Source organism: Planococcus citri, chromosome 2 (genome assembly GCF_950023065.1).
Source record: "Planococcus citri chromosome 2, ihPlaCitr1.1, whole genome shotgun sequence".
Lineage (NCBI taxonomy): Eukaryota > Metazoa > Arthropoda > Insecta > Hemiptera > Pseudococcidae > Planococcus > Planococcus citri.
The window spans coordinates 71,441,531-71,464,400 of record NC_088678.1 but is presented as its reverse complement, the minus strand read 5'-3'; the positions used below and the strand labels follow the sequence as shown (position 1 = coordinate 71,464,400).

Here is a 22,870-nt window from a genome sequence, read left to right as displayed (position 1 = left end):
TTTTAGTGTGCGTAGCACACTATTGGTTTCGCTTTGAGAAATTGAAATTTCAATTGCAATGAATGTTCTCTTAAGCTATCCAACCGTTTTTCATACGTATTGGACACCATTTGAGAATCAATAAGGCGGAGGGTATAGATTTATTTTCATTCAATTCGGATGGGTAATTGCTGAGTAATTGCAATTTTAGTTCATTATTTTAATGCATTAAATCCTAAAAAAGGGAAAAGGGGACTTGTAGAACACCTGCCGCTCATTGTACCCTGCTATACCCCCAGTCTATTCCATCACCAGCTGTGTTTCATTGTACCCTGTTACACCCCCGGTCTGTTAGCTGTAAATTCCAAGTGAGAGTGGTTTGGTGGGGCGCTTACCAAACAAATATATTATTTTAATGCCCTAACCCTCGTAGTGAATAGTGGCTGAGTGGATAGGGCATGTAGGTAGGAATAGGAAATTTAGGGACCCAGGTTCGAATCCCCGTGAGGTAAGTAGGTAGGTGACAGATTTTTCGTAGGAAAATTGGATAGGTAAAGGTAAATGCTTTGGAGTTTCCTATGTAGTACATGATAATGGGGCAAAAATAATGCTGAAATTGAGTTATGAATTATGATATCATTTGCTAACTACTCTCTAAATTTGAAACAGTCAATTTCACTGCTTAGCAGTCACGACATTTTGCCTTTTTAAAGCAGTAGTTTTTTTTACTGCAAAACAGTGAAAAATTACTGAATTGGTCAGTCAAAATGATTTTTTACTGACCAATTCAGTAATTTTTCACTGTTTTGCAGTAAAAAAACTACTGCTTTAAAAAGGCAAAATGTCGTGACTGCTAAGCAGTGAAATTTGACTGCTTTAAATTTAGAGAGTAAAATTCATTTCATTAATTTTTTGTCTACCTATAGCCATCAGTATAGTAAGAATTACCTTGACATGAATAATTTTTAACTTTTTACTTATATGTAATTTAAAAATTACTTCAAAATGACTAGGTAATTAAACTAATTTTTGTACAATTGAAACATGTAATTTTTATTATCATGATTTAGTAAAAATTATTACCTAAAACAAAATGATTTTTACTATTGGTACCTATAGCAAAATTTATTAAAATGATAATTTTTACTGTACGATTACAGTAAAAATTATTGAATGGGATCTGGTACTTAATTGTGCTAAATACCAGTAGGTATTTAGTTAAATTTTTTTGTAAAAATTACCTACCCATATTTTTTTTCGTGTAATTTAGAGGCAATTCAAATTCTTAACATATTTTATAAGATTTAATTCTTAATTTAGAATAAAAAGCAAGTTCTGAAAATTGGTTTGAAAATTTATAAATTTGAAGACAATGGAAATTCTAAAAAAAATAATATGAAAATTTGTATTTAGAGACGCTGAGAATTCCATAATGTGAACTTGAAAATTAAGATGAAATAAGTATTGTAATATTTATGAAGAAGATGAGAAGTCTGAAAAATTGGAGGCAATGTAAATTCCAAAAATTGAGTAAACGTCTTACAATTTGTGGACAATATGAACTTGAAAATTGAATTTGAAATTTTTTAATTTAAAGACGATAAGAATTCTGTAAAATTATTCAAAATTTGACTTTTTAGAGGCAATGTGAATTCTAAAAATTGATTGCAAATTTCCTAACTCAGCAGCAATGCAAAATTCTGAAAATTTATTGAAAACTTTATGAAATTGTAGCAATGGGGAATTCGGGAAATTGATTTGAAATTTTGTAAATTTTAAAACAATGCAAACTATGAAAAACAACTAGAAATTTCTTAATTTAGAAGCAATACAAGCTTATAAATTATTCTTAAATACCTATTGTAATTTGGAAAATATGAAAACACTGAAAAACAATTATTATTTTGAAGCAGTGAGAGTTTCAAAAATTCTCATTACTGTGACATGGTTGATTCACCTATGCACTACCTAGATGTAATAACGGTTATAGCTATAGAAAAGGCAGCTAGCTACGCACACTTTGCAGCTAAGCTTTGCTTAGCTGTCTAGTTTTTTCATATTTTTGAGAAATGCATTTTTTTTCATGATTCTTATTTCAAACTTGTTCTCGAGCTAATGAACATGCTGAGAATTTCATTTTATTATTCATCGAGCTTATTGTGAATTAAGAATTATGAATTTTTTTCGTCTCTATTTCTCAACGTGTGTAGCATAGGTATCCGCTCGATATTACTTATGCTGTCGCCAACCTAAAAAACCATCTGGGAATCAACCCACCCACAGCCATTGATAATTGCCTCAAACTTGAAAAGAAATCAGTCAATAAAACTGATCACATCTGACGAAAAATTGCAGAGCACATTTTCTTTCCTGTATAGCTAAAGTGCAATATTATTGTATTGTCTATCACTTCTACACACCGATCTCATGATCTGGATGTACTTCGTGTACGTTATCAATTCGCTGGTGGTACCTCTGCCTATACGTACTGCGTGTTGTACGTCTCACTGTTTAGTGTTTGTATCGAAACGAAATTTCACGTACGTGAACGATCGTATTACCTCAGTGTACCCAGGTATTGTCTATTACCTACCTGTACCTGGACGTTGATCTGAAAACTGGTAATGTGTTATTTGAATAAAGGAAATACACTGTTCAAGTTGTGTGCGGAATATTCGATGTTTTTCGTTATATTTTGGCAGTGATTTTGTATTCAAATTTGCAGGTTTTTTTCGCATTTCCCAAGATAAATATTCATCTAGGTAAGTACTTTTCGTAATAATTATTTTTCTCTATCTATAGTATTCGGTATCTTGTAAAAACATTTTTGTTCAAGTTTTTGAATTTCTCGTGTTTTGACCCATTTTTATAAATTGTAGGTACCTATGATATTATTTCGAAAAATCTAAAAATCGTGATCATATTTTGACCTTAAACCTCTCCAAAAACGCTCAAAAATATTTTCTTTAATATTTATTTGAATTTCTCGTGAATTGAAGTTTTTCGAAAACACTCAAAAACATTTTCTTTGAAATAATTGAATTTATCGTGAAATTTAAACAGATTCGAAAATCTGTATGGTCTCCATTTAGAGCTCAAAATTCTTCAAACCCGTTCAAGAAACATTTTCGTGTAAGCATTTGAATTTTTCGTTGAATTTTGATTCGTTGCATAATCTATTTCCAAGGGCTGTAAATTGTGCAAAACAGCTCAAAATAAGTACGTTTTCTTCGCGATATCCAATTCTGAAAGGTTGTAGTTATTACATTTTTTCAGAAATTCCTTGTTCTCATGTACTTTGATGATTTTACTTCCTCAATTAACAGCAAAACTTATTGTTTTACAGGTGTAATTCTTTTGAGTACGCGAAAGTTGCTGTTCGACATGGATGCCATTGAAGAATACCCCTTCCTTTTCACGAATACGCCGACGTCACTGCAGCTTCTGGCGTCAACGAAAGTGGCGTTAATGTCATGGCAACGCAGATGTGCGGCTTCAGGCCTTTCATACGAGGATTTGGGTCGGTATTGGTTTGAAAAGCCGATTTTTAGCTGCGAAGAAATACTCATTGTTCGGATTCCGTCTCGAATCAAATCGCAAATAGACGACGGAATTGATACTTTTGGCAAAGAACTTATGAAATGGAAGTGTTTCCACCCTAGCATTTCTAAAGATAAAGAAACATTTTCCAAATGTATTAAGCATATCGTCTTGGATTTTTCCGGCACCATTACTTACAAAGCGACCGCTTTGAATATCCTGAATTCAGGTGAATTCGCCGACGTAGACAATTATATAATGGCATGTCTGTATTGTTTGGAAGATCAAGTCAGACGCTTTTGGCCTATGGTTTCTACAGAAGATCTAAATGATATATACGATACATGCAATTTATCGTACTGGAATGGTGTTATGGAATCAGGAGAAAATTCGATCATCGATGGGCCTACTGAGCCTTTTATAGAACGATGGATGGAGTTCGCGAATCGGGGAGAGGATAGAGCAGCGTTTGAGCAATTTTATCAAATGTTACCAGATTATGACACAGCAGAGCATTCTGTTATTTATGATCTAGAAGATTACAAATGCCGAGCTGCGATACGTTCATTACCTGCATTAAACCGAATCCAAGTTGAAGAAGTATTCAAAGGGAAGGCCTCCGCGATGTTTGGAATTTTAGCGATGGACAACGATCAACGTTTCCTGCAGTTTGCGCGTCAATCGTGGAATCTCGTGCGACATTTGATTTTGGATGATGAACCGAGGTTTTTTTCTGTCCTGTACACATTGTGGAAAATCGCATTCTGTCCTGATAGCTTTATGCGTACGAGTCATACGCGTTGCGATGAAATTAACGAATTGTTGGTGGAAATCTGGTCTGATGCCTCGGACGAATTGAAAGCTGCAGTTTCTGATAACTACATTTACGAGTTTTTCGAACGAGATAATTTTGACGTACATTGGATGTCTTCCATTTGCCACAGCCATGGTCACGATATGAAATTTATGATAGATTTGCTTAACACCTTAATATCACGAGACATGGATAAAGCTTGGCTGTGGCGGGATAATTGGCATGGATTCGCCTTACGTGCCAATGTTTCGGATTTCGAACAATTGATAAGTTCCTGTTTAGTGAATAACGAAGACGAGGTCAAGTTTTACAAAAATTGTTTGCTGGATTTCGAAAATTTGTTTCACGACTTGATTGGAAACGGATTCTATTCAGATTTGAGAGATTACCTGTATTTCTGTTCGAACGATGCGAAACACTTTCAACTTTCGGGAAAAAACGAACTCGAATCGAATCCCTATGCTATTTTACGACACGATGATCATCAATTCGCTAAATTCGAATGGTTCATTGGGGAATTATTTTCAAACGAGACGAAGGATGTAGATGAATTCAAAGTGCAGTTGATTTCGTCTGCTAAAAGTTTCAGATGCCTACTCGAAGCACGTAATGATCGTAAAATTCGTCCGAATGATTTCAGCACACTCATTGGTCGATTTGTTACCGAAGAAGACGAATATAATTTGGTGAAACGTAAATTATTAGAGCATTGGCGTAGCTATCCGATGAACTGTTCACACGGGGGCAGGATTAAGTTCTTTATTGACGAATGGATAGAATTTCTCGACTGGTGTATTCCGGACACTGAAGAACATTCAGCCTTCAAGCAGTTGCTTAAGGTGGATGAGATTTTCATAGAATTGTTGAGTGATAATGCTACTAGGTGGTCAAGTCCAGATAAAATATTTCTCGACAAATTATTAAGATGGTATTTTGGAAACGAAGAAGATAGCAAAAATTTCAAATTAGATATGATAAAAACAAATTACACGCGAATCGATTTTGTGCGTACCAAGATGCTGAGTATGGATTATGCTGATCGTTTTGAGGTGTCTTCTTTGTTGAGATGGTTCTTTGATAACAATACTGAAGATTTATGTAAATTTTGTGAAAGTTGTAATTTTATTCTGTACCCGAATGCACCGTTATGTATGTGATGGGGGTGAAACCCGATATAATTATTTATTTTCATGGGTAAATGGATACTCGTAGCTACTACTGAATATTTTATTAAATTCTTACTAAACTTATTCGTATATTGGCTTATTTGAACAATTTTCATCATTTCAAGTAGGTAGGTATTTAGATACATACCTAGTAATTTTCAGTACCTATCGAAATAATTTGAAATTTTGCGAGACATTCAAATGATCAAAACATTTTTGGAGCGTTTCTAAAAAATTTTGACGTGGAGTAGATGTGCCATGATTTTGTTGTTTCCTAAAAAAGTGTCCTTCGATCGATGAGAATAAGTTGAAATTCCGCGATAATTCGATGAAAATTTTTTCGAGCACTTTTATGTACCTAGGTACCTACCTACATTATTTTGTCTTGATGTTTCGGATTTTTGATAAATTTTCATACGAACTACCAAAATATGATGAAATTTTGCGAGAATTTCTAGTACAGCAATAAAGATGTTTTTTTGGGCATTTCTGAAACTTTTTTAGCTTGAAATTGAGTACCTACCATTTTTTTTTGGATTTTTGAAAAAGTCTCATACAACCCATCAGAATGGGCGAAAATATTTCGAACAGGATTCAAATAAGTATAGGTATTCCTATCAAAACTTATTTTGAGCATTTTTGAAGAATTTTGAGCTGCAAATTGAGTACGTAAATTAACGAAAAAAATTGCCTAGGGCCTTCTTAATAATTTTGGATTGAAAAATTTTCAATGTACTCGAATAACATATTCATTGGGTTTGTGTGTTTTTTTTTTCAGCGAATTGAAACTTCTCGTCATAATGCCAAACTCTCTGGTCTAATTTGCTCGAAAGTATTGCTAGGTACCTACTTGAAGAAAATCTGTTTGTGTATTTTTGAAGATGGTTGAGAATAGATTCAAAAGTATTCGTAAAAAATTTCAAAAACCAAAGTTGAGATTTTTTTGAATGTTCAATTTTCAAAAGCTTGCCAAGTTTCGAAGGTATTTACTGTTGGATATAATTTTAAAATTTGAAAAAAAAAGTGTACAGAAGCACGAATTTTTCTGCGATAGTTTCGTGATGGGATTCACTGAATAATTTTTTTTGAGGGGATAAGGGAGTTAGAGTTCCAAAGTTTTTGAAAAAAAAAAACCAGCACGATATCGTGATAAATAGCTGTCCTTGGGAAAAATATAGCTGTAAAATTTATTGGAAAAATCAGATTTTTTGATTGCCAACGAATTGAATTAGTTGTTCTTGTCGCTAAACTCAGAATGTGAATTAAACAACAACTTGTCGTGGTTTGGGCAAAGCTCAAATCATGAAGATCTTACGAAAAAAATTGAATTGAAATTAAATAGGCAGAGAATAAAATTTGTATCTAATTTAGGTAGTAGATACATCGACGTAATGACGTGAATGCATAAAATGCATTAATTTGCTCAATGATGATGTGAATAAATAGCCAGATACGTTCATGTACCTATAGGCACTTACAATCCACATGAATTGTACAAGTTTGTACGGAAACTTGATATGATTTATGTTTAGCATAAGTAAACGGTTGCGTTATCATCGGTGCCTACTTATCTGGACCAAGTTGCAAATTGGTCTCGAAGCATTAGGTACATATCACTTGAGTAAAGACAGTGCTATAGAGTCACATTCAAGTACTTGTACTCTACGTTTGGTGTTTTTCAATCTTCGTTATTTTTTTCGATTTGTTTACGTTTCAAACTTTGAGAAAGTTTTTTTGTGAATTCGAAGAGTGTGAACGATTTGCAGATTTGTTTCGTGTAAGTACATACATTTCGTAATGATTATTTTTTCTAATACCTAATACTTTTTATACAATGTAACCTACTTCAAAATTCTCGTAAAAAACCTTGTGAACGTTTTTTTATCATTCAGGAAAAAGTTATCAGTTGTTTGATATTTTTGTCTTCTAAATTTAGGTATTGATCACATCATAGAGTTTTAAATCTTCTCGGTCAGTGACTATTTCGTCGAATATCATACGAAACCGAAAGCTGTCAATTACGTGAGAACTTTTGTTGAACCTGATTGCTAAAGTGGAATAATTTTTTCAAGCTGTTAACGGTGAGTTTTGATGAACAATTGATTACTGTAAAAGCCAACTTTCCTTTGTTCTTTGTTTACTGACGTTGTTGTTTGTTGTTTCCCTTAATTGAATCTATGTAGGTACGTGTATTTGAATTTCTCATATATTTTCGTTCGTGTTTTTGGGTTCCTCGTGAAATTTCAACCTAATCTGATTAGTCGCATGACATTCCTCCAAAAGTTCAAAACTCAGAACTGAATTTGTGAAATGTTGATCCATTTTTATAGATCGTATGATACTTATTCAAAAAATCTAAAAAATCGTGTAGTGAAATTTTTACTCAGTTTGGTAGGTTGCACGACAGTTTTTCAAAATCCAACAATCATCATGACCGAATTTTGATTGGGGGAAAAATTCGTCAAAACTGCTCAAAATACCATTTCTTCGCAGTATTTGAATTTCTCGCATCTCGCGAAATTTCCATCTTTTCATCATAGTCCGGCATATGACAATAGGAGTAATTGCACCCCCCCCCTCCCCGCCGATCCTCCGGGACAACTTTTAAAGTTTCGAAAATCTGCTGGAGGCTCCAGTAATTTTCACAAAAAGTCGCTAGAGGCCCTAAAATTACTTGAACCCACCTGAAGTCGTCTTCAAGGGTGTTAAAATTGGAGTGTAGAATAAATTTCAGCTTTCCATCTCCATTTGATGAAATTTTGGAGAAATTTCAAGTTTCAAAAATCTGCAGGCGGCTCCAGTAATTTTTAAAAAAGTCGTTGGAGGCTCTAAAATGACTTGAACCGACCTGAAGTCGTCTTCAGAGGGTGTTAAAATTGGAGTGTAGAGTAAATGTGAAAATTTAAAGGTTCGAAAATCTGCTGGAGGCTTCAGGAATTTTCGAAAAGTCGCTGGAGGATCCAAAACGACTTGAAATTTACCTGCAGTACTTCGTAGCGTATCGAAATTAGTTTTTAGAATAAATTTTAGCGTTACAACTCCAATTTGAAGGAATGTTGTGGGGATTTCGAATTTCAAAAATCTGCTGGAAGGCTCCTGAACTGATCAAAACGGGTTGAAACCGTTTCTAATCGATTTGGTATGTCGAAAATAGGGTATATCCCAAATTTCAGCTTTCTTTATCAATTTCGTAAAATTTTAATTTTTTCCCCCATTTTTTGCCTAAATTCGATTTTCAAAAATTCACCAAAAATCGAAAAATGCACTTTAGCACTCGAAATTTTGACAGGTGATAAATGTTTGCATGATCTTTTGATCTACCTTTGTGAAGTTTGAATAAGTTCGTGCAAGTCCTATGTTAAAACGCAAAATCGCAGGCTGACCTGTCAATCAAAATGGCCGCCATTTTGTAAGTAAGGCCAACTTTTTTTTTGGCAAGTTCGCTTTAAAATGTTCCTTAGGATGTCCCCTTTAAGAAAAAAGTTGTCCCGGTGGATCGGCGGGGGGGGGGGGGTGCAATTACTCCTATTGTCATATGCCAGACTATCAAGGTGTATTGCATTTTTTCAGAAATTCCCAAAATCACGACCCAACTTCTCTTCTTGTTGTAGGCAATGCTTAATTTTGTCTTGAATGATATTATCTACTTCGATGTTTTTGCTTCCTCGATAATTAAATGCGAAACTTATTGTTTTTCAGGTGTCATTTTTTCGAGTACGCTGAGGTTGCAGTTCGACGATGGGTAACATCGAAGAATACCCCTTCATTTTCATGAATACGCCGTTGTCACTGCAGTTCTTGGCATCAACCGAAGTGGCGTTAATGTTATGGCAACGCAGATCTGCGGCTTCAGGCCTTTCATACGAGGATTTCGGTTGGTTTTGGTGGGAAAACCGAGTCTTCAGATGCGAAGAAATACTCGTTGGTCGGGTTCCGTCTCGAATCAGATCGCAAATAGACGACAAAATTGTCACTGTTGGCAAAGAACTTCTGAAATGGACCGGGTTCCATTGTAACGTTTTTAAAGACGAACAAACATTTTTCAAATGTATCGATCATATCGTCTTGGATTTTTCCGGAACCATTGGTTACAAAGCGACCGCGTTGAATATCATGAATTCGGGTGAATTCGCTGACGTAGAAAATTAAAGAATGGCATGTCTGTATTGCTTGGAAGATCTAGTCAGACGGTTTTGGCCTTTGGTTCCTACAGGAGATCTAAATGATATATACGATACATACAATTTATCGTACTGGAATGGTGTTATGGAATCAGGAGAAAATTCGAGCATCGATAGGCTTACTGAGCCTTTTAGAGAACGATGGATAGAGTTCGCGAAGTGGAGAAATGATAGAGCAGCGTTTGAGCATTTTTATCAAATGTTACCAGCTCATGAAACAGTCGATGAAACTATTTTTTGGCTGACTGAAAGCGAATGCAAAGCTGCGATACGTTCATTACCTACATTAAACCGAATTCAAGTTGAAGAAATATTTAAAGGGAAGGCCTCCACGATGTTTGGAATTTTAGCGAGGAACGACGAAGTGCATTACTTGCAGTATGCGTATCAATCGTGGACTCTCGTGCGACATTTAATCTTGGAAAATGAAGCCACGTTTTTTTCAGTCGTGCACATATTGTGGAGAATCGCATTCTGTCCTGATGATACTCTGGGTTTGAGTCATACTCGTTGCAATGAAATTAACGAATTGCTGCTGAAAATCTGGTCAGATGCTTCGGACGAATTAAAAGCTGCTGTTTCTAATAATCACATCAACGAGTTTTTCGACCTAGATTTTAACGAAATTAGGATATTTTCGTATTACCATGGTCACGATATGAAATTTATGATAGATTTGCTGAACATATCACAAAACGTGGACGTCGTGGATAAATTTTGGCTGTGGCAGGATAATTGGCGTGGATTCGCGTTACGTGCCAAGGTTTCGGATTTCAAACAACTGATGAGATCTTGTTTAGTGGTTTTCGAAGACGATGTCGAGTTTTACAAAAACCGTTTGCTGGATTTCAAAGATTTTTTCCCCAAATTGATGAAAAATGGATTCTATTCAGATCTGAAGGATTATCTGTATTTTTGTTCGAAAGATGCGAAACACTTTCAACTGTTGGCAAAAAAAGAACTCGAATCGAATCTCGATATTATTTTACGACACGATGATGATCAATTCGCTAAATTCGAATGGTTCGTTGGGGAATTATTTTCAAACGAGAAAAAAGACGTAGATGAATTCAAAGCGCAGATGATTTCGTCTGCTAAAAGTTTAAAATGCCTGCTGAAAGCACGCAATGATCGTGAAATTCGTTCGAATGATTTCAGCACACTCATTGGCCGATTTGCTACCGAAGAAGATGAATCTAATCTAGTAAAACGTAATTTATTAGAGCATTGGAGTAGCTATCCGATGAACTGTAGTCGCAGGATTGTTTACTTCGATGAATGGATTGAATTTCTCGAATGGTGTGTTCCGGACCCTGAAGAACATTCAGCCTTCAAGCAGTCGTTTAATGTGGAGGCGATTTTCTTAAAATTCTTGAAAGATAATGCTCTCGGAATGCCAATTTCAGCTATGGTATTTCTCGACGACATTTTAAGATGGTATTTTGGAAACGAAGAAAATAGGAAAAATTTCAAAGTAGAAATAATTAAAAAAAAGTATCCACGAATCTATTTTGAGCATGGCAAGATACGAAATAACGATGATGACGATCGTTATGGGCTGTCTTGTTTGTTGAGGTGGTTTTTTGATAATAATACTGAACAATTGTATAAATTTTGCGAAAGTTATAATTATATTCTACACCCGAATGTACCATATCAATTTGCTGGGGATGAAACTCAATATAATCGTGTTTTTTCAAGGGTAAAATTGTTTGCTAAATAGCTTCCTACTTATATGTAGGTATTGTATATTTTATTCAATTTTCAATAAACTTACTCGCATATATTTTGTTTATTTGAACTATTTTTATCATTTTAGGTGCCTAACTAGTAATTTTTTGTGGATCGAGTTTATATTTTTGAAATGAAGATTAGAATGCGATGCGATTTATCGAAATGATTTGAAATTTTGCCGAGAGTTTCGAACGATGAAAATGTTTTTTGAGCTTTTCTAAAAAGTTTTGACGTTGAGTAGATGTGCCATGATTTTATAGTTTCTTGAAAAAGTGTCCATCGATCGATCAAAAATTTGTTTGAAATTCTGCGATAATTTCAAACATATCGATGAAAATATTTTTCAAGCATTTTATGTACCTGCCCACTTTATTTGTGACTTGATTTTTGGGATTTTTGGTAAAGTTTCATACGAACCACCTAAATATGCTGTTTGAAGAGAATTTCCAATATTGCAATAAAAATGTTTTTTTTTGAGCATTTCTGATATTTTTTAGCTTGAAATTGAGTAGCAATTTTTGGGATTTTTGAAAAAGTCTCACAAGGCCCATCAAAATTGGCGAAAAGATTTCGAACAGGATTCAAACATTCCTATCGAAACGTATTCTGAGTATTTTTGAAGAATTTTGAGCTGCAAATTGAATACGCAAATTAACGAAAAAATTACCTACTTAATTTTATGGGTTGAAAATTTTTCAAAAATGCTAGAAAAGCATTATTCATTGACTTGCTACTTGAAGAAAATTCGTTCGTGGATTTTTAAAGATAATTGGGAATAGATTCAAAAGTAGGTATTCGTGAAAAATTTCAAAAGCCAAAGTTGAGATTTTTTGAATGTTCAATTTTCAAAAGCTTGCCAAGTTTCGAAGGTACTTAGATATCATTTTAAAATTTGAAAAAAAGAGTACAGAAGCACGAATTTTTAATGATGTAGTTAAGTACTATTTACGACTGATAAGTATATTTTCGTAATGAGATTCACTAAATAATTTTTTTTGAGGAGAGGAGGGGGTGAGGCTCCTAATTTTTTGGCCCAATGTTTAAAAAAAAAAGTCACGATGATGATAAATCTGAGTACTTGCCGGCTACCCTCGCAAGAGGTCATTAACCTTTGCTGATACAGGTTTTTCGGCTGCATCGCCAACATGAAGGGTCCGAGAGGAAAAATGTTTAAACAAACATTGTTCTACGCTAAATTTACTACCAGCATAACCAGTTCAGCTTTTCCCAAAATGGTAATTTCACCCTCACTATGGAAAGGGGGGGGGGGTGTAAAGTTGTCAATTTTATGAAAATTGTTTTTAAAAATGAAAATCGAGAATTTAAAACGTGAACTCGATTCACGGTAGACTCGAAAATATTTTGACCGAAGTTACACACTGCAACTCGTCTGCCACCCTCGCAAGAGGTCATTAACCTTTGTCCATCTACGTTTTTCGGCTATATCCCCGAAATTAAGGGTCGGAGATAAGTGATACAGAACTAAAATTTGACCTAATAGAACGATGAAATTTGGGATATGTCCTATTTGCCACCTGCCAAATCGATTAGAAACTGTTTCAAACCATTTTGAGTACCTAGTTTTGGAGCCTCCAGCAGTTTTTTTGAAACTTGAAATTCCCGCAAAATTTCATCAAAAGCAGTTGGAAAGCTAAAATTCATTCTGTAAACTAATTTCAACACGCTAGAGAGTTGACTGCAAGTAGGTTTCAAGTTGTAGTGACTTTTTGGAAATTACTGGAGCCTCCAGCAGATATTTCAATGCTCGAAATTTCCATAAAAATTTACCAAACATAGTTGGAAATCCAAAATTTACTCAGTACTCCAATTTTAATACGCTATCAAGTCGACTGCAGGTTGGTTCAAGTCATTTTGGAGCCTCCAGCGACTTTTAGAAAATTCCTAGAGCCTCCAACAGATTTTAGAAAATTGAAATTTCATAAAAAGCAGTTGGAAAGCTAAAATTCACTCTGTTAATTAATTTTAATACACTATGAAGTCGACTACCGGTAGATTTCAAATCGTTTCGATGCCTCCAGCGACTTTTTGGAAATCACCGGAGCCTCCAGTAAAATTTTCAATGCTCAAAGTTTCCATAAAATTTTACTAAACAGAAACACCCCATTTTTGACATCATTCTGAGATGGATCGCAGGCAGTTTCAATCCGTTTTGGAGCCTCCAGCAGATTTTTAGAAACTTCCATTTTTCAAAAAATGTCACAAAATCTATCCGAATCAACTAATTCGCTAAATTCGAATGGTTCGTCGGGGAATTATTTTCAAACGAGACGAAGGATGTTGATGAATTCAAAGTGCAGTTGATTTCGTCTGCTGAAAGTTTAAGATGCCTGCTCGAAGCACGTAATGATCATAAAATTCGTTCGAATGATTTCAGTTCACTCATTGGCCGATTTGCTACCGCAGAAGATGAATATAATGTAGTGAAACGTAAATTATTAGCGCATTGTCGTAGCTATCCGATGAACTGCACTGGCAGGATTGATTACTTCGATGAATGGATAGAATTTCTCGAATGGTGTATTCCGGACCCTGAAGAACATTCAGCCTTCAAGCAGTCGTTTAATGTGGATGAGATTTTCTTAAAACTGTTGAGTGATAATGCTACGATGAGGTCAAGTCCAGATACGACATTTCTCGACAAATTTTTACGGTGGTATTTCGGAAACGAAGAAGATAGCAAAAATTTCAAAGTAGATACAATAAAAAAAAATTACACGCGAATCGATTTTGTGCATACCATGATGCTGAGTAACGAAGATGCTGATCGTCGTGAGGTGTCTTCTTTGTTGACATGGTTCTTTGAAAATAATACTGAAGATTTATGTAAATTTTGCGAAAGTTGTAATTTTATTCTGCACTCGAATGTATCATTATGAATATTATGATGGTGGTAAAACTCGATATAGCCTAATTATGTTTTTCCTATAGGGTAAATTAATAGCTACCCATGTACTGTATATGTTATTCAATTCTCAGTAAATTTACTCGTACCTATATTTGCTTATTTGAAGAATTTTTATTATGTTAGGTACTGTAGGTACTTCAGGTACTTGCCACTTGGTCATTTTTAGTGGAATTTATATGTTTGAAAGAAAGATTGGAATGCGATGCGGTTTCCGAAATGATTCGAAATTTTGCGAAAGTTTCGAACGATGAAAATGTTTTTCGAGCATTTTTCAAGTCCATAATACCTACCTATTATGTGACTTGATTTTTTAGGATTTTTGATAATGTTTCATACGAAATAGATACTTATATATGTTGAAACTGGCGGAGAATTTCCAATACCTACTGCAATTAAAAGGTTTTTAGGGCATTTCTGAAATTTTTTTAGCTTGAAATTAAGTAGCAATTTTTGGGATTTTTGAGAATGTCTCATACGACCTATCAAAATGGGTGAAAATATTTCGAATAGGATTCAAATATGATTAATATGAAATATTCCTGTCGAGACTTATTCTGATTATTTTTGAAAAATTTTGAGCTACAAATTAACAAAAAATTTACCTGGTTAATTATGGGTTGAAAATTTTTCAAAGTGCTCGAAAAACGTACTTATTTATTGGGCTTGTATTATTTTTCAGCAAATAAAAACTTCTCGTCATAATGCGCAACTCTGGTGGTCTAATTTGCTCGAAACTATTACCTAGTCCTTTCGTAGATTTTTAAAGATAATTGGGAATAGATTCAAAAGTATTCGTAAAAAATTTCAAAAGCCAAAGTTGAGATTTTTTTGAAAGTTCGGTTTTCAAAAGCTTGCCAAGTTTCTGAGGTACCTAGATTCAATTAAAATTTGAAAAAAAATACAGAAGCACCAATTTTTAATGATGTATTTGTGTATAACTGCGATATTTTCGTGATGACACTGATGAGATGCACTAAATAATTTTTTAGGGAGGAGCGGTGGGAGGGAAATTGGAGCTCCACATTTTTTGGTCAAATGTTGTTGTTGTTGTTTTTTTTTAAAAAAAAAAAAAGGTCCCGATATTTATAAATCTCTGAGTTTATAAAATGATAAATTTTATTTGCACAATAGAGTCCTTTTTTTCAAAAACCGAAGAATGGAAGAATTTAAAAATCTGCTGGGGACTATTGACAATGGTTTGAAAGTATCACCAATCGACTCGCCAAGAGGTCGTCCAAATTTCAGATTTTTCGGCTTTGCTTTTGCGAACGATGAATTTTTTCATTTTTTTTTCAAGAATAATCGCTGGAAAAATCTTGGTTTGAACCGGTCTAAAAATTTTTTTAATGATAATCCAATCGATTGAAAGAATCGTGATGATGATAAATCAGAGCATGTAGGTTTTGAAATTCATTTTCACCATACTTGGAGTATTTTTTCAATTTTTTTTTTTTTTTTTTTTTTTCAAAAACTGGAGAATCCGAAAATCTGCAAGAGGCTCCAGAACGTTTCAAAACCTCTCCTTTACAGTCTTACCGCTCGATAGGTAGAGGTGTACTGAGTTGTAACATAGACTGTATGTCATTTTCTTATGCTGGTTTCGGCTTCGATTTGCAGTGTATTTTGATCAATAAATTAGGAATTTTTCCCTGATCTCAGAGCAGAGTGTCCACAGGTCTGGAAAACCTGGAAAACCTGGAAAAGTCAGGGAAAAGTCAGGGAATTTTGTAATTTTCACGCAAAATCCCTGGAATTTTGAAAAAACGATCAATTGAAAATTCTGAATAAGGACCTGTGATGAAAGAAAAACACTGTTTTTCACTTCTCGAAACGCAAATTTTCAAAAGCTTTTGCCCTCGCTTCGCTCGGGCTTCATTTCTTTTTCAAGAGCAACATGAAAATTTCTAGATTATAAAAATCAAGTTGTTATGCCAAAAAATGAACTCCTCACAAATTTCGCCCTCGCTTGGGCCTGTTCTGTTTTCTTTTTCAAAATCAACTTCCTTAAAAAAAAAAACAAAATTCAAATATTCTAAAATTTTGATAGCCAAAAAAAAGCTACTCGTCCTCACTAAAAAAACCAAACATAATTCAAATATTCTAAAATTTTAAAAGCCAAAAAAAAACTACTCGTCCTCACATGAAAAAACCTCGTTTTTATGCCTCTCGAAACTCAAATTCTCAGAAGCTTCGCTCGAGCCTGTTCTCTTTTCTTTTTCAAGAGTAAACTTTCTTCAAAAAAACATCCATTCCAATATTAAAATTTAAAAAACCAAAAAATAAACACTCTTCATAATTATTTTTTAAAAAAATCGTTTTCAGGCATCTTGAAATTAAAATTTTCGAAAGTTCTCGTCCTCGCTTCGCTCGAACCATTTTGGAATGAACAAATTTCACATTTTGAGGCCTTCAAAAATTGAAAAAAGAAAAGAAAAATTTTCATAAGTTATATGAATACATAATTATGTACATAATATTTTATCAATTGGCCAAACTTGATGCATGTTTTATTTGTTTTTAATTAGAAAAGTTAATAATCAAAGTTAAGCTGTTTTTTATATCCGAAGAAGTATCCAGTTTGAAGAGAAGCTTATAAAAAAAATTACCCTCCCCCCCATAAAATTAAAAAAAATTAATGTATGGGGTGAGCATAGAAAATTGAGAAAAATGGTCTGGAAAAATGGAAAAATTGGTCTGGAAAACCTGGAAAAGTCAGGGAAAATCATTTCCAGAAATGAGTGGACACCCTGCAGAGGCTTCAGATATAGTTTCAAGTTTTCTCCTTTTTCGAACGCTTTTTTTGATTTAAATGTTTTTCTTTCATTGTTTCAGAACGAAAAGGCCGAAACGACAGCGCGTACGTGGATCAACGCGGTTTAGAAAAAAGGAAGAATCATGTGACCGACGCCTTGCTCTAATTATCTCGTCGAAACGCCAACCTCAAAGTGAGTGAAAATCTTGATAAATTTCTTCGCTTCATATTTCACTATGGGGGTGGTATATTTGAGGTCTGATCACTGATCAGGCACCAAGCCAAAGGTGGATTTCGAAGCAAGCTGTCCTCTGCCAGCATTCTGAAAAATTGGAGAATTTCAATTTTCTTAAATTGTACCCTCCCCCTCAATTTTCTTGAATTGTAACCCCCTCCACTCATTAAGATGGGTGAAATTCCCTTGACCTCGGATTTCGATATAACTCATCGGGTATGTTTAGTACTACGAAAAAATAATTTTGAACCCATAGCCCGACCCCAAACCCACCCACCCCCCAGTCAGGGGGAAAACGCGCGTTTCAGGGGGAAAATTCTGCGTCAGCGCGTGTTTGAGATAAATTTTTCTGTAAACGAATATAGTTGGAGCATACATAGGAGTACCTGCCTGAATTTTTTCAGAATTTTTCATCGAATGTGGGGAGAAGGAGGAACGAAAGAAAACTTTAAATCCACATGTCTCCGGAACGAGAAAACCTACCGAAACGATTTTTTCGTCGAATATGTATCTTCGGGTCTACTTTCTGTAGAAATCATCACCCGGCCATTTGAAGTGGTAAGTCAAGCTCAAAAAACTCAAAAAACACGTTTTTTACGTTTCCCCCCAAAATTATAGATAAATGGCAAAAATCGAAGGTATTTTTGCCTACCTGTATCAAGATGATTGATTTTTCTTATATTAACCTTTGTAACGTTCGCTAGATTTTCAAAATATGACCAGAGATTCCAGAAGGGCTTATTTTGAATTGAACTTGCACGTTCTATGATCGATTGATTGATTGATAATATATTATAGGTACTTACCTAGGTATATAGGTATGTATTTTTTTTTTGTTGAAAAATTTATGATTTTCGTGATGCCGATTTCAAATTTATAGGCACTTATCTTCAATACTTATAAAAATAGTTTGGGTTGCATGTAAGATTTATTAGAAAAATCAATTTTTTTTTATTGCCAACGAATTGAATTAGTTGTTCTTGTCGCGAAACTCAGAATGTGAATTTTTTTGATAATTTGTCGTGGTTTGCACAAAGCTCTAATGATGAAGATCCTACGAAAAAATTGAAGTAAAATTAAGTAGGTATAGAATAAAATTTGTATCTTCGTAGTAGAGGTACATCGAAGTGAATGTATAGTAGGTATTATGCATTAATTTGATACGTTTACGTGAAGTAACGTATAATCCACGTGAATTATACAAGTTTGTACGGAAACTTGATTTTTGATAAGAATAAACGATTACGTTTACCATCGGTATATTATATCTGGACCAACCTGCAAATTGGTCTCGAAGCTCATTCCATATCACTTGAGTAAAGGCAGTGTACTATAGCCAAGTCACATTCAAGTACTCCACGTTTGGTGTTTTTCAATTTTCATTATCTTTTTCGATTTGTTTACGTTTCGAACTTGAGAGTGTTTTCTTGTGAAAAAATTCGAAGAGTGCAGTGTACGATTTGCAGATTTTTTTCTTGTAAGTGCCTACCTTTCGTAATAATAATTTTTTCTAAAACTTACTTACGTGTTATAGATGTAAAGTATCAGCTATCACTAGTCAGCCTAGATATCTACTTTAATATTCACATAAAAAACATGACGAAATTATTTATTCTTTGATATTTGCCTTTTGACTCAGGTCTCACATCAAAAGTTGAATCTTCTCATTCAGTTTTATTTCGTCGAATGTTTCATAAAACCTGAAGCTGTCAAATGTGCCTATAGCCTATGTACGAACTTTCGTTGAACCTGATTATTGGAGTCGAATAGTTTTCAAGAAGTTATTGGTGAGTTTTTAATGAACGTGATTGCACTGATATGTAGCAGCTCCTCTTTGCTTACTGACATTTCGTATGTTTCCCATAAATTAATCTAGTTTTTATCATGTTAAATTTGATTAACAAATCAAAATTGGAACTCAATTTTGGCTCAAAATTCTACAAAACCGCAGCTGAGGCATTTTCGTTTAAGCATTTGAATTCTCGTGAAATGTTGATCCATTTGAATAGGTCGTAGCATATGACATTTTTTCGAAAAACTCAAAAATCCTGATCAAATTTAATTCTCAAAAATCTTCAAAACTGTTCAAAATTTTTTTTTTCAAAATATTTGTATTTCTTTTACAATTTTTACCCGGTTTGGAAATTGAGGAAATCCTCGATGAGTTCCTTTAAAAATTCCAAAAATCATGACCGTTCTTCAGTTCTTTGATAACGCTCAAAAAACGTTTCTTTGAGATATTTCAATGGTCTGATATTTTTCAAAAACTGAAAAATCGTGACCCAATTTTGAGCTTAAAATATGTGCTTCGAAAACACTCGAAAAATATTTTAGCCCATTCTGGTAGGTTGGGCCCAATATTTCTTCAAAAATTATGAAAATCGTGACCATGCAATTTCGAGCTGAAAATTCTTTAAAACACGTTCTTCATCCAAGTACGTGTATTTGAATTTTTATTCTCTGACTCTTTTTGATAAGCTCCTCCAAACATCATGACCAAATTTTAAACTCAAAATTCCTCAAAACCGTTAAAAAAATATTTTCGTTCATGTTTTTGAGTTTCTCGTGAAATTTCAGCCTAATCTGATTAGTTGTATGGCATTTCTTCAATGCCCCGAGAATCAGGAATCAATTATTATAATTTCGTCTTGTATGATACGTATTTACTTACATATTACGTGCTTTGCTGTTTTTACTTCCTCGTCAATTGAGAGCAAAACAAATTGTTTTTCAGGTGTAATTTGTCTCGAGTACGCGAAGATTGCAGTTCGACATGGATGCCATCGAAGAATACCCTTTCCTTTTCATGAATACGCCGTCGTCACTGCAGATGCTGGCGTCAACCAAAGTGGCGTTAATGTCATGGCAACGCAGATGTGCGGCTTCAGGCCTTTCATGCGGGGATTTGGGTCGGTATTGGTTTGAAAAGCCAATTTTTAGCTGCGAAGAAATACTCATTGTTCGGATTCCGTCTCGAATCAAATCGCAAATAGACAACAGAATTGATACTTTTGGCAAAGAACTTATGAAATGGAAGTGTTTCCACGATAGCGTTTTTAAATACGAAGAAACATATTTTTCCAAATGTATTAAGCATATCGTCTTGGATTTTTCCGGTACCATTGGTTACAAAGCGACAGCGTTGAATATCACGAATTCGGGTGAATTCGCCGACGTAGAAAATTATAGAATGGCATGTCTGTATTGTTTGGAGGATCAAGTCAGACGGTTTTGGCCTTTGGTTTCTACAGAAGATCGAAATGATAGATGCTATACATGCAATTTATCGTACTGGAATGGTGTTATGGAATCAGGAGAAAATTCGATCACCGATGGGCCTACGAAGCCTTTTATAGAACGATGGATGGAGTTGGCGAATCGGGGCGAGGATCGAGCAGCGTTTGAGCAGTTTTATCAAATGATACCAGATCATGAAATAGTAAAGCATCGAAATACGTTATACGTAGACGAGTACAAATGCCGAGCTGCGATACGTTCATTACCTGTATTAAACCGAATGCAAGTTGAAGAAGTATTCAAAGGGAAGACCTGCGCGATGTTTGGAATTTTGGCGATGGACGACGATCAACGTTTCCTGCAGTTTGCGCGTCAATCGTGGAATCTCGTGCGACATTTGATTTTGGATGATGAATCGAGGTTTTCTTCTGTCCTGTGCATATTGTGGAAAATCGCATTCTGTCTTGGTAATTTTATGCGTACGAGTCATACGCGTTGCGATGAAATTAACGAATTGTTGCTGGAAATCTGGTCAGATGCCTCGGACGAATTGAAAGCTTCCGTTTCTGATAACTACATTTACGAGTTTTTCGACCAAGATGATGGATTTGACAGATGGATGTGCTCCAATTGCCACAGCCATGGTCACAATATGAAATTTATGATAGATTTGCTGAACCTATCACGAAACGTGGACAAAGTTCGGCTGTGGGAGAGTAATTGGGGTGGATTCGCCTTACGTGCCAACGTTTCGGATTTCGAACAACTGATGAGTTCCTGTTTAGCGAATAACGAACACCTGGTCGAGTATTACAAAAATTGTGTGCTGGATTTGGACGATTTTTTTCGCAAATTGATTGGAAACGGATTCTATTCAGATTTGAGAGATTACCTGTATTTTTGTTCGAAGGATGCGAAACACTTTCAACTTTTGGGGAAAAAAGAGCTCGAATCGAATCCCTATGCTATTTTACGACACGATGATGATCAATTCGCTGAATTCGAATGGTTCGTTGGGGAATTATTCTTCAACAAGAAAAAGGATATAGATAAATTCAAAGCGCAGATGATTTCGTCTGCTGATAGTTTAAAAGGCCTGCTCAAAGTACGCATTGATCGTCGAATTCGTTCGAATGATTTCAGCACACGTATTGGCCGATTTGTTACCGAAGAAAATGAATATAATCTAGCGAAACGTAAATTATTAGAGCATTGTCGTAGCTATCCGATGAACTGTTCACGCTGGGGCGATATTCCTTTCTTCGATGAATGGATAGAATTTCTCGAATGGTGTATTCCGGACCCTGAAGAACATTCAGCCTTCAAGAAGTCGTTTAATGTGAATGCAATTTTCTTAAAATTGTTGCGAGATAATGCTACTCGGTGGTCAACTTCAGCTAAGACATTTCTCGACAAATTTTTAAGATGGTATTTTGGAAACGAAGAAGATAGCAAAAAATTTCAAAGTGGATATGATTACAAAAAATTACGCGCGAATTGATTTTGTGCGTACCATGATGCTGAGTAACGATGATGCATATCGTCGTGAGGTGTCTTCTTTGTTGATATGGTTCTTTGATAATAATACTGAAGATTTATGTAAATTTTGCGAAAATTGTAATTTTATTCTGCACCCGAATGTAAGTACCATTATGGATATGATGCCGTTGAAACTCGATATACGAGTACCTACTTGTTTTTTAGAGTAAATTGATATACTTAGGTACTGTATACCTATTTTATTCAATTCTCAATAAATTTACTCGTACCTGTATTTGCTTATTTGAACAAAGTTTTATTATTTTAGGTACTCGGTAATTTTTAGTAGAATTTATATGTTTGAAAGGAAGATTGGAATGCGATTCGGTTTTCCGACATGATTCGAAATTTCGCAAACGTTTCGAACAAGGAAAATGTTTTTTGAGCATTTTTCAAGTGCATAATATTTTGTGCCTCAATTTTTAGGATTTTTGATAGGTTTCATACGAAATATCAAAATACTTATACTTATTGAAATTTGTCGAGAATTTCCCATACTGCAATAAAAATGTTTTTTTTGGGCATTTCTGAAATTTTTTTAGTTTGAAATTGAGTAGGTAGCAATTTTTGGGATTTTTGAAAAAGTCTCACATGACCCATCAAAATGAGCGAAAATATTTCGAACAAGATACAAATATGAAGTATACATATTCCTGTCGAAACTTATTCTGATCATTTTTTAAGAATTTTGAGCTACCTATAAATTGAGTAAATTAACGAAAAAATTACCTAGGTACCTACTTAAGTTTGGTTTGAAAAAGTTTCAA

The 22,870-nt window shown here is 34.5% G+C and overlaps 3 protein-coding genes across 4 annotated transcripts; all 3 read left to right on the top strand.

Annotated features, from left to right (window-relative positions):
- The first annotated feature begins 2,471 nt into the window (after positions 1 to 2,471).
- On the top strand, positions 2,472 to 5,583 carry LOC135837560 (uncharacterized). The gene is made up of 2 exons (XM_065352875.1): positions 2,472 to 2,741; positions 3,326 to 5,583. The coding sequence occupies exon 2, from the start codon at positions 3,364 to 3,366 to the stop codon at positions 5,488 to 5,490; it is 2,127 nt and encodes a 708-aa protein (XP_065208947.1). The 5' UTR covers positions 2,472 to 2,741; positions 3,326 to 3,363; the 3' UTR covers positions 5,491 to 5,583.
- Positions 5,584 to 6,941: 1,358 nt separating this feature from the next.
- Positions 6,942 to 11,466, top strand: LOC135837559 (uncharacterized). Its single transcript, XM_065352874.1, has 3 exons — positions 6,942 to 7,276; positions 7,436 to 7,580; positions 9,199 to 11,466. The coding sequence occupies exon 3, from the start codon at positions 9,652 to 9,654 to the stop codon at positions 11,401 to 11,403; it is 1,752 nt and encodes a 583-aa protein (XP_065208946.1). The 5' UTR covers positions 6,942 to 7,276; positions 7,436 to 7,580; positions 9,199 to 9,651; the 3' UTR covers positions 11,404 to 11,466.
- A 7,059-nt stretch (positions 11,467 to 18,525) lies between these two features.
- LOC135837558 (uncharacterized) lies at positions 18,526 to 22,338 on the top strand. Of its 2 annotated transcripts, XM_065352872.1 has the most exons (3): positions 18,527 to 18,804; positions 18,967 to 19,114; positions 20,062 to 22,338. In XM_065352872.1, the coding sequence occupies exon 3, from the start codon at positions 20,101 to 20,103 to the stop codon at positions 22,063 to 22,065; it is 1,965 nt and encodes a 654-aa protein (XP_065208944.1). In that variant the 5' UTR covers positions 18,527 to 18,804; positions 18,967 to 19,114; positions 20,062 to 20,100; the 3' UTR covers positions 22,066 to 22,338. The 2 variants fall into 2 exon arrangements, with proteins under 2 accessions (XP_065208945.1, XP_065208944.1); XM_065352873.1 differs by lacking the exon at positions 18,967 to 19,114 and having other exon boundaries at positions 18,526 to 18,804.
- Positions 22,339 to 22,870: the final 532 nt, after the last annotated feature.

Bases quoted from the DNA above. Each gene is read 5' to 3' on its own strand.
- LOC135837560 (XM_065352875.1), top strand. From the start codon at position 3,364: ATGGATGCCATTGAAGAATACCCCTTCCTTTTCACGAATACGCCGACG.
- LOC135837559 (XM_065352874.1), top strand. From the start codon at position 9,652: ATGGCATGTCTGTATTGCTTGGAAGATCTAGTCAGACGGTTTTGGCCT.
- LOC135837558 (XM_065352873.1), top strand. From the start codon at position 20,101: ATGGATGCCATCGAAGAATACCCTTTCCTTTTCATGAATACGCCGTCG.